The 12,201-nt window shown below is 43.6% G+C and overlaps 1 protein-coding gene across 2 annotated transcripts in view; it reads right to left on the reverse strand.

The window, feature by feature from the left end:
• The window catches only part of pip4p2 (phosphatidylinositol-4,5-bisphosphate 4-phosphatase 2), an 87,467-nt gene that overhangs the window by 48,348 nt on the left and 26,918 nt on the right, over window positions 1–12,201 (reverse strand). The window contains exon 1 of one of the 2 annotated variants that reach the window (XM_072256829.1): window positions 9,598–9,884. The exons of the other annotated variant lie outside the window; for it this stretch is intronic. Within the exon in view, the coding sequence (XP_072112930.1) occupies window positions 9,598–9,706 (109 nt within the window). The 5' untranslated portion in view covers window positions 9,707–9,884. Of the gene's footprint in view, window positions 1–9,597; window positions 9,885–12,201 lie in introns of those variants that run through there. 2 annotated transcript variants of the gene reach the window in all.

The raw sequence follows: 12,201 nt of genomic DNA on the forward strand, positions 1-12,201 counted from the left end.
CACATCAAAGTTGCTGGTGAACGCAGCAGGCCAGGCAGCATCTCTAGGAAGAGTCAGCGTTTCAAGCCGAGACCCTTCGTCAGGACTAACTGAACATTGACTTCTCTAACTTCCGCTAATGCCCCACCTCCCCCTCGTACCCCATCTGTTACTTATTTTTATACACACATTCTTTCTCTCACTCTCCTTTTTCTCCCTCTGTCCCTTTGACTATACCCCTTGCCCATCCTCTAGGTCCCCCCCCCCACCTTGTCTTTCTCCCTGGGCCTCCTGTCCCATGATCCTCTCGTATTCCTTTTGCCAATCACCTGTCCAGCTCTTGGCTCCATCCCTCCCCCTCCTGTCTTCTCCTATCATTTTGGATCTCCCCCTCCCCCTTTCAAATCTCTTACTAATTCTTCCTTCCGTTAGTCCTGACGAAGGGTCTCGGCCTGAAACGTCGACTGTATCTCTTCCTAGAGATGCTGCCTGGCCTGCTGCGTTCACCAGCAACTTTGATGTGTGTTGTTTAATGAAGGCAAATGCAATGTTAGCATTCATTTCAAGAGGACTAGAAAATAAGAATAAGGATATAACGTTGCAGCTTTATAAGGCATTGGTCAGACCTGGAGTATTGAGAACAATTTTGTGCTGGCATTAGACAGGGTCCAAAGAATGTTCATGAGAATACTCCCAGGAATGAAAGTGTTAACATATGAGGAGCATTGGATGGCTCTGGACCTGTACTTGCTGGAGTTTAGAAGAATGAGGGAGGGTTCTCAGAAAACCAATTGAATTAGGACGTAATAGAAGGAATGGGGAGAGAAAGTTTCCTATAGTGGGAGAGTCTTGGACCAGAGAGGGCAGCCTTAAAATAGAGGGATATCCACTTAGAACCAAGATGAGGATGAACTTCTTTATCCAGAGTGAATGATGAATCTGTGGAATTCATTCCCACAGGTGGCTGTGGTGGCCAAGTCATTAAGTATATTTTAAAAAGCTTCTGATTTGTCAGGAAGTCAAAGGGTACAGGGAGAAGGCAGGAGAATGGGATTGAGTGGGATAATAAATCAGCCATGATGGAATGGTGGAGCAGACTCGAAAAGACAAATGGCCTAATTCTGCTCATGTCTTATGGTTATATAGACTATATCTCCACTACAAATTCAAAATAAACTCATCTACAAACTCCAAGACCTAGGACTCAGCATCTCCCCCTACAATTGAATCTTTTATTTCATGACTAATACACAGCAATGAGTAAGGATGAGAAACAGCATCTCTGCCACAATTATCCTCAACGCTTGTGTCCCGCAAGGCTGGGTCCCCAGCTCAATATATTACTCTCTAAATACTCATGGACCGATGGCCAGATTCTTTTCTCACTCCATCTACAAGTTCACAGGTGATGTCACCATAGTGGGCCAGTTCTCGAATAATGATGAGCTGGAGTACTGGAAGGAGACAGAGCCTGGTGGCATGGTGTTAAAACAAACACCTTTCCCTCCATGCCAGAAAAACAAAAGAGCTAGTCATTGGCTTTAGGAGGTGGGGTAACGGACAGCTTCAGATTCCTGGGTGTAAATGTCACCAGTAACTTGTCCAAGTCCAGAAGACCATAAGCTATAGGAGCAGAATTAATCCATTTGGCCCATCTAGTCTGTTCTGCCATTTCATCATATCTGATCCATTTCCCTCTGAGTCCCAATCTCCTGCCTTCTTCCCATAACCCATCATCCCCTGACTAGTCAAGAACTTATCAACCTCTGCCTTAAACCACACTGACTTTGGCCTATTTTATCATGTGCATCCAAGTACCCTGAAACCACATCCTTAACAATCGACTCCAACATCTTCCCAACCACCAAAGTCAGACTAACTGACCTCTCAATTCCTTTCTTCTGCCTCTCTCTGTTCTTGAAGTGTGCAGTGATGTTTGGAATTTTCTAGTCTTCCAGAACCATTCCAGAATCTAGTGATACTTGAAGGATCATTACTGATGCCTCCATAATCTCTACAGCCACCTCTTTCAGAACCCTGGGGTGTATACCATCTGGTCCAGGTGATTTATCTACGTTCAAACCATTCAATTGCCCAAACATCTTCTCCCTAGTGATGGCAACTTAACTCTCTTCTGCCCCCAACACTCTCGAATTTCTGGCATACTGCTACCGTCTTCCACAGTGAAGAATGATGCAAAATATTTACTCTGTTTGTCTGCCATTTCCTTGTCCCCAATTACTCCCTCACCAGCATCATTTTCCGGCGGTCTGATAACAACCCTACCTCTCTTTTACACTTTGTATATCTGAAGAAACTTCTGGTATCCTCTTATCGGCTAACCTACCTTCATATTCCATCTTTTCCTTCTTTATGACTTATTTAGTTGCCTTCATTTGGATTTTAAAGCCTCACAGTCCTCTTGTTTTTCACTAATTTTTGCTCTATTATATGCCATCTCTTTGGCTTTTATGGTCCGTTTAACTCCCACTGTCAGTCACGGTTGCATCATCCTGCTTTTAGAATACTTCTTCTTCTTCTTTGGGTTGTATCTATCTTGCACTTTCCAACTTGCTCCTAGAAACTCCAGTCTTTGCAGCTCAGCTGACATCCCTGCCAGTGTTCTTTTCCAATCAATGTTGGCCAGCTCCTCTCTCATGTCTCTGTCATTCCCTTTACTCCATTATAGTACATCTGACTTCAACTTCTCCTTATCAAATTTCATGGTGAATTCGATTATATTATGATTACTATTTCCTAAGAGTTCCTTTACCTTAAAGCTCTCTAATCAATCTTGGTTCATTGCACAACACCCAATCTAGAATAGCTGATCCCCTAGTTGGCACAAGCCTGAGCTGCTCTAAAAAGCCATTTTGTTGGCATTCTACAAATTCCCCCTTTTGGGATCCAGCACCAACCTGATTTTCCCAATCCAGCTGTAAGTTGAAATCTGCTATGACTATAACATATTTTTGACATACCTTTTCTATTTCCTATTAAAATTTGTAGCCAACATCTTGAATACTGTTCGGAGGTCCTGGTTGTCCTAGTCGAACTGAATCGAATTGACTTTATTTCTTACATCCTTCACATAAATGAGGAATAAAAATCTTTATGTTATGTCTCCACCTAAATGTACAACGTGCAATCATAGTAATTTATAATAATTTATAATAAATAGAACAGTTAGTGTATAGAGTACACTCAAATCAGCGTGAGTTCATCAGTCTCTTGGCCTGGTGGAAGAAGCTGTCCCAGAGCCTGCTGGTCCTGGCTTTTATGCTGCGGTACCGCTTCCTGGATGGTAGCAGCTGGAACAGTTTGTGGTTGGGATGGCTTGGGTCCCCAGTGATCCTACGGGCCCTTTTTATACACCTGTCCTTTAAATTTCCTGAATCATGGGAAGTTCACACTACAGATGCAGTTGTGAACTATGTAGATATCAGGGCTAAGAAAGTACACCGGCACTTCAACTTCCTCAGAAGGTTCAAAGTTCAACATAAATGTATTATCAAAATACATGTACGTCACCATATACACTCGAGATTCATTTTCTTGTGGACATATTTAAAATCCATAATAGAATAATAACCCTAATGAAAGACTGCACCAACTTTGGTATTCAACGAGTTGTGCAAAAGACAACAAGCTGTGCAAATACAAAAAGAAAGAAATATTAATAGTAACAGTAATTATAAATAAGTAATAAAAAACAAGATCATGAGATGAAGAGTCCTTAGGTTGTGGGAAGATCTCAGTGATGGGGCAAGTAAAGTTGAGTGAAGTTATCCCCTTTGGTTCAAGGCTATAACTATTTGTGAATCTGGTGGTGTGAGTCTTGAGGCCTGTACCTTCTTCCTGCTGGTAGCAGTGAGAAGAGAATATGTCCTGGGTGGTTGGGTGGTGGAGGTCCCTGATGATGGATATTCCTTTCCTGTGACGGCGTTCCATGTAACTGCGTTCAATGTTGGGGAGGGGTTTACCCGCAATGGATTTTTGGCCACATCCACTACTTTTTGTGGGATTTTCCATTCAAGGACATTGGTGTTTCCATACCAGGCTGTGCTGCAGTCAATCAATATACTCTCCACTGCACATCTATAGAAGTTTATCAAAGTTTCAAATGTCACTCTGAACTTTTGCAAATTCCTAAGGAAACAGAGGCACTGCTGTGCTTTCTTAGCAATTGCACTTACGTGCTGGGTCCAAGACAAGTCCTCCAAAATAATAACACCAAGAAATTTAAAGTTGCTGATCTTCTCCACCTCTGATCCTATGATGAGAACTGGCTCATGGACCTCGAGTTTTCCCCTCCTGAAGCCAATAATTGGCTCCTTGGTCTTGCTATTTAATTACTACTTAATTATTTATGGTGCAACTGTAATGAAAACCAATTTCCCCGGGGATCAATAAGGTACGACTATGACTATGAATGATATTGAGTAAGAGGTTGTTCTTATGGTACAACTCAGCTAGATTTTCAATCTCCCTCTTATATGCTAACTTGTCAGCATCTTCAATTCGGCCACCGATAGTGGTGTCATCAGCAAACTTGAATGTGGTGTTCGGCATGGATATTCAGAAGGATATTTAGCATGACCCCATCAATTTTTATAGATGCACCACAGAAAGTCTCTTATCTGGGTGCATCAGCTTGGTAACAGCAACTGTTCTGCCAACACAAGAAGAAATCACTCACATCTCAGTTCATTGCAAAAACCAGTCTCCACTCCACGGAGACTCTGACTCTGTTTCCCTCAGTACCAGGAAAGCAAACAACACAATCAAAGACCCCTCCTGCCCTGGTTAATCCCTCTTCTCACAATTTACTAGGTCCTCCTGTTCACAAGTTACTGGATGTTATCATATAATACAGCAAACAAATTGGAAGGCAAATACTTTATTAGTCTTTCTTGAAAGAGGATTTGAATATAAGTTTAAAGTGATCCTACCGCAAATAAATTGGGCCCAGTTAAATGCAACTGGAACATTTTGTTACAGGAATATTTTGAGTATTTTTTTCATTCTTCCTACTTCAGGATGCAAGTACTTACAAGAGGGATTGCAACAAAATTTCACCAGGTTCATCCTGAGATGAGGGGAAATACCTAAAGAGGAGCACTTAAACAGAAGGGGAAAATGCTCTTTTGGCTTTGAAAGAATGAAGGACAGTCTCACTGAAACATGCAGCATTCTCATCAAGAGTGCTTGTGGTGGGATGCGCAATCACAATCTGAAAATTTAGGCGGGTCTTCAGATTTAGGATTGAGTTAAAAAGAAAATATCTTCTCACAGAGGTAGGTGGATCTTTGAGTTCTCTATGCAAGGGGGCTGTGTAGGCTCAGTCACTCAAAAACGATGTGTAGATTGTCGTATATAGAGAATAAAAGCATCTGGGATTAGTGCAGTAAAGTATTACCAAGGAAAAGGCATCATCTTATGGAATTTTAACATATACAACCCCTTCCTTTATAGAACATATTTAAGGTTCCAGTTACCTATTTATTAAAATAATAGTAAAATGCTTAAAAGTGTGTAAAGGTGGGTCACATAGATGATTCTGGGTTGTCACCAACTTATTTTAGCACTTAGCTTGACTTTCCAGCCTTTTTAATTATTAAAAACTTGTTGCAATAATGCAATCCATCTATGTCGAATTACCTCTAAAGATAGATGCACAAGATGCTAATGAACTCAATGAAATTTAATCAGGCCCTTTCAATATATGGATAAGTATTCTAAGTTTTAGACTGATCACAACTTTGCTTATAAATAAGCTTGCATCATCTGCAGTACACATTACATGCAGCATTAACACTGCAATCACTTACAAATGTGAAGTCATGTCACATCCTCAGTTATATGCCTAAACTGATATTTATTAAATACAATACATACTATCTGTCCAGAATACAACCAACTAAATTAGCAACAAAAACAAAATATGTGCATATAGATACAGCCATTCACAACATCCCAAATCAGTTGACTGCCAATGAAGTACAGTACTTTCCAAAGTGCAAGTATCATTGTTATGACAGAAACAAAGCAATCAATATTCATACAGTAACAGGCTAAGTCATCAGTTCCAATAAGGGTTTTGTTTTAAATTAAAGCATTTTGTAGTTTAATGGATAAACTCAATCTTCTTGAGTTAGTGGAGCTGTACTCATCCAGACAAGCGTAGCGTATTCCATAACACTCCTGATTTGCGCCCAGTGAAGGGAGAAAGTGCTTAATGTCAGGGGTAAGTCAGTCACTGTACAATACCCAAACTCCAACCCAAAAACAAAGAGGACACTGGATCAAATGGCAATGAGTAGTTAGGAAGGCAAATCAAATGCTGACCTTTACGGCAAAAAATATGTATAGAAATAGAGAAATCTTGCTACAGCTGTACAGTGTATGGTGAGAACACAAGAACATAAGAAATAGGAGCAGGAGTAGGCCATCTGGCCCGTCGAGCCTGCTCCGTCATTCAATAAGATCATGGCTGATCTGGCAATGGACTCATCTCCACCTACCTGCCCTTCCCCCATAACCTTTAATGCAAACCTTCTATGCAAAAATCTGTAAGAGACCACAGCTGCAGAATAGCAAATTTATACTTGCACTGCAGGTAACATTTTTGGGAAGGAGAGGTTAAACAGGTTGAGCCCACACACACTAGAGCTTAGGAAAATGAGACATGGTCTGTTGAAAAATAATAGAACAAGAGGGAAAGCAAAGCTGAATTCAAGGCCAGTTGGTCCATGGCCTTATTTAAAAGTAGAGTATACTCAAAGGGCCATATGTTTCTTTCCTTCACCTGCTTCTAATGTTTTGTATTCTTATTTTCCAATCATCCTTGGATGCAGACCTAGTCTGAGAGAACTGTAAAGTTGTTAATGTGATATCATTTAAAAAAGGAATGGATCCTATCACTGACCAGTCAGCCTAATTCAAGTGCTAATGGGCACATCGATGGAAAATTCTGAAGAATCATTTGGAAAGGCTCTGTTTTATGAAAGATGGTCATCAATGACATTTTAACTGAACATTATGTTTAACTCACATGAAATTATGACTTTAAGAAAATAATCAGGACATTGAGGTTAAAAATTTAACACCTGCATAGAACCATCTGTCAAAGTCCCACAGAAGACCCTGCATTACAGCCACTTATGGTGTCGAAATTCATCCTTGGAGAATTCACAAATCACTCCTCAAAAAATTGAGGTACAAATAAAATTCATGTGGAATGTGTGTAAAAATGTAATTTTTTTCCACCTCTTATTTCTTGAAGTGCAGATGATGGACTTCATGTTATGGAAAGTTTTAATACAAGTAGTTTTCAGGGATCCCTATTCCTCCTCTCCACCACCCCAATCCCCACCCCTATATTAAGAATTCTCCATGAAGTAGTACTGGGCAATTCACATCGGTAAGTCAAATAAATACAATAAATTATAGTATACCAAGAAGTAGACCACACATCGTAAATCCTCTAATCACTGAGGGCAGCAGACAAACAAGGTGGTAGATGGGACACCATTTAATTTAGCTATAGTTCAAAACATGAGAAGTAATACATGAACTATTTAAAACATTTGTTATGTCATAGCTGAAATACTAGTCTCTGTTCTTTAAACAGAACAGGACTTAATGGCAGTGGATAACATTTCAAGGATTCTACTTGGACGAATAGGAAGTATCTATTTCCCTCAGCAAACAAGTTGAGAGGACATAACATTCAGGCAATTGTGCTTTGACCCAGAACATACATTTCAAATAATTATGCAGAGTTTGTCCCACTTCTAATAACTGATCATCCAAATAGAGTAATTGACTTGTGAGACACTGAAAAAGGGAAAGTTGAAAATGCTAGGAAAAAGATACATTCTCAAATTTCTAACCCTTATATTTTAAAATGGTTCCCCCAAACAGATTTTAGTTTCCACATATCTTTATTTTCCCAAACACAATATATTTTCCCTGAATGGAAGTTGTTTTTCTGACAAGATTGGACAAGAAAGATGTCAAGAACTGAGCTCATACCAAAGCATACTCAGCAGCACTGGAATGCCAGTACTTGCAAACAGAGACAACTATAACTTAATTCAGCAAATGACTCATTGTGAGGTTCCAACTGTGAAGGGCAATTGTAACAGAAGGCCCAATTGCACAGGTGCCTACAAGACCTGAATTATTATGCTGAACAAAAGAATATCCTAATAACAGAACACAAGACCTGGATAATGTTTGCAGATACCGTCAATGCAACCTTGGTGAAATTGAGGAATACTTTTTACAGGAGCTGCACAAACAGAAATGCAAATACCATATAATCTATTGCAAGATTCTTCTGTCAGAGAAAGCACTGTTCAGCAGTCACCCTGAACCACTCCTCTGTTTGCAGGGATTGTCGCAATGGCCCATGGATGAGTTCTGAGGATAATCTCCTTAGAACTATCTGTAATCATGCCTATTTCACTTGCAAACCCACCGGATAGAAAAGGGGCCTGGTCTGTCTTTTTTGCATGCATGCTGGGTTCTCTTCCCCATTCTTTGTAATTTCTAGAACATATAGCCCTCTAACCTGGTGCTTCTTATTTCTAAGACCTCACTCACAATATACAGCTGGGCTGTAAGATTTTATGTAAGTGCATATCAGGTTACCACCTTCTGGTCTCTCAGGCCTCTCCATCTGCATGTCCCAGTCTCTTCTTTCTCCTACTATTTTTATCCTAGTCTACATCGTGAGACACTTCCCGATTTTTTTTCTGTACGTTAATGGATATTATGCGAATACAAGTTGACACTCAGATAAGCTTTTCACCAGCCCTTGATCACTTAAAACTCAGATAAGGTTTGCGTCAGTTTTTGTCCTCTTAAAGTTGACCCAAGTACACATATTAGGGCCAGTTTCTCAATTGGACAGTACGATTTTATTAATGGGAAGCTTTTGAAAAATCAAGAATTGGCCTTCAATACATTAGCAATTACTCAACAAATCACATCCTTTAATTCACTCAACCTGTTCCGTCTATTTCGCATAGTCTCGCGCGTTTATACTATAACACCAGCAGGATGGAAATGGATTTCATTTCGTGACCCTCAACAACAGATCTTTTGCGTACGTAATGCAAACGTCGCCAACATCTTGTAATGTCAGATTTTATTACTGATCATACCCTGAACTTAATCCCCCCAAAAAAAACAAGCTCTGCTGAAATATTTTGCCGCATCCTTTAGCAGGTAAACCTTACATATTCGCCATGGAGATTGCTGACTTGCATTATACTTTTGACAACGTCCCTGTAAATACTCTGGCTCCATCTGCAATGAGCTCTGTGCGCAACATTCCAGACTAGGGGTTTACCCTCTGCATCATTAATCGGCAGTTTTTGCTGGATGTCGACCCCTCCCATCCCCAATGAAAATTAATGCCCTTGTTTTGCCTAATACCAGAAACACAGTTGCAAATTGTGGGAATGCAGGCAAAACGGCAGTCAGCCTGCAGAGATCTGAAAGCTCTCTCCCCATAATAAGCTTTCAATATGAAGGGCTGTTTTTACCAAAGGAAATGTAACTGCAGTTTTGTTCAGTGATTCCTTTAATAAAGCAGCATGCACTCACCACGAGGACTAGGCTCCTCGACGTACAAAGGCGTTGTAGGAGTGACAATACCAGAGTTATTTGCTGATAACAGTGGAGACCGTTCATCCACCGCATCAGTATCAGCCATAATTACCGCTCGCAGCCGCACAGCAAAGAATAGAAACGGCGACTGAAGGAGAGGAGAGGAAAGCAGAGCGGCACGCTGCTGGCGGGGAGGAGCTTAAGTCAGTCACAAGGTGAACACAACATCTGATTCCGCAAATTTTGTTTTCCCATAGAGCGAGACTGAGAGAGGGGGTGGAGAAAAGATTAGGGGCTGAGAAGAGAGGAAGTATAGGGGAGATGGAGAGAGGGGTGGGGATAGAGGAGAGTAAGATGGATAGGGGAAAGCGAGAGGGGGAGGAGGCGAGGAGTAGCTGAATAATAGGGGGTGGGGTGGGGTGAGGGGGCAAGGAGGGACGAGTGGGGAAGGGGGACAAGGAAGAAGAGAAAGAGGACGAGGGGGAGGGGCAGAGAAAGGTTGTAAGGGGCGAGGAGAGGAGCAAGGAGTGAGGATGGTGGGCGAGGAGTGGGAAGGGCGGCTGAGGAGGCGTCAGGAGAGGGGCGTGGAAAGGGGGTGAGGAGAGGGGAGGATTGGCAAGGAGTGGAGAGTGGGGAGAGGGGTGAGGAGGAGGGGCTAGGAGTGGAGAGGGACCGGGGAGAGGGGTGAGGGGGCAGAGAAAGGTTATGAGGGGGCGAGGAGAGGGGTTGAAAGGGTGAGTGGGGTGAGGATTGGCATTGAATGAGTGGGAAGGGTGTGGAAAGGGGCTGAATGGGTGAGGGGGCAAGGAGAAGGAAGAGGAGCAAAGAGGTTGAGGGGTGAGGAGTAGAGAGGAGGCAAGGAGAGAGTCTGTGGGTGAGGGGGGTGAGGGAAGGGACGTGGGTAAGAAGGGACAAGGAGAGGGGCTGAAGGGTTGGAGAGGCGAGCTGAATGAGGAACAAGGAGTGGGGAGAGGGAAGAGGGGCTGAGTGGGTACGAGGACCGAGGAATGGGGAGAAGGGCTGAGGCAGGAGAGTGGGCGAGGAGGGTGTCTGTGGTTGAGAAGGTGGAGGGGCTGAGGGGTGTAGGGCAAGAAGAGGGGCAGAGAGGGTGAGAGGCTGTGGTTTAGAGGGAGCGAGGACTGCGAAGAGAGGATGTGGGGTGAGGAGAGGGGCTGAGGGGATGAGAGGGGGTGAGGAGCAGGGAGAGGAAAGGGCTGTGGATGAGAGAGGTGTGTGGGGGTGAGGAGTGGTGAGAGGGGGCCAAGGAGTGGTGAGAGGGACTGTGGAGATTGTGGAGGTGAGGAGTGGGGAGATGGGGGAAAGAGAAAGGCAACAGGAGTGGGGAGAGTGTAGAGAGGGAGAGAGGCTAGAGGAGTGTGGAAAGGGGAGGCAGGGGAGTGGGGTGAGAGGAGATGGCGAGGGGGGAGGGGGAGAGGGAGATGGGGCAGAGGAGTAGGGGTGGAGAGGAGAGGATGAAATGGAGAAATGAGAGGGGAGGGCGCGAGGGATGTGGTGAGACGAAGGAGGAAAGGAGAAAGTACGGATGGGGACGTTGGCACGGTGGGTGGTGAAAGTTGAAGGGGGGGAGGAGGAAGGAACAGATGGAGTGGTCGAGGAGGGGGAATGGTTTTAGGGTGAGGGAGGGTGGAAGGGAGAGTGGAATAATGCAGATTTGGAGGGGGAGCAGGAATTTGTGAGGGAGGGTGGAAGGGAAAGTGGAATAATGCAGATTTGGAGGGGGAGCAGGAATTTGTGAGGGAGGATGAAGGAGGAGAGGGACAGGGAAGAGAGCGTGAGGATGTGTTGGGGATCATAGTGGAGGGGCTAGTGATAGAATAGGGGAGGGTGGGGAGAGGGAGGACAGGTGGGAAGATGGAGAGGGGAGGAGGGATGGGGCGTAGAGAGGAGTGGTTAGCGGGTGGGGGGGAAGAGGAGGGTGTGTAGAGAATGGGGTGGGAAGGGGTTGGGAGAGGAAAAAGGAATGGTGGGACTGGGGAGGTGGGGAAGAGAATGGAATGGAGGAATGTGGTGAGTTAGGTGAGAGGAGGGGGTGGAGTGGGGATGGATGAGGTGGGGATGTGATGAGGGGATAGAGAGTGGGGACAGGGAGTGATGGAGGAGGGAGTGGAGGGATGGGCAATGGAGAGGAGGGGTGGGGTGGGGGAAGGTTTGAGGAGGAGGAGAGGGTGAAGGAGGGGTGAGAAGGGGTTGTGGAGAATAGAGTAAGGAGGGATAGTTGGTGGGTCGCAGGTCGGTACCTGATACTCTAGCAGTTGTGTGTTGGGGAGCATGTTGAGGGTTGTAGGCATAACTCACTGACTTGGCAGATATCCTAGTCTAGCTGTGAACTAAGAAGACCACATTTTCACAGGAGCGATCAATGTCAGTCATTCCAAGAATAACTTGTTACATGTCTCTCTGTGATTACTCAAACAGGGATTGATGTCATCACACAGATTTGTGATGTAAAATCAGGATCTTGATGCTTGGATGACACACATCGTGAAGTGCCTGTTCAAATTTCCAAGTGGTGTGAGATAATGTAGAAATAGTTGTAACAGTATTTCACTCTGGAAAGGTCAATTGCCATTGCATAAAGTT

This window comes from Mobula birostris, chromosome 1 (assembly GCF_030028105.1).
Source record: "Mobula birostris isolate sMobBir1 chromosome 1, sMobBir1.hap1, whole genome shotgun sequence".
Taxonomy (NCBI): Eukaryota; Metazoa; Chordata; class Chondrichthyes; order Myliobatiformes; family Myliobatidae; genus Mobula; species Mobula birostris.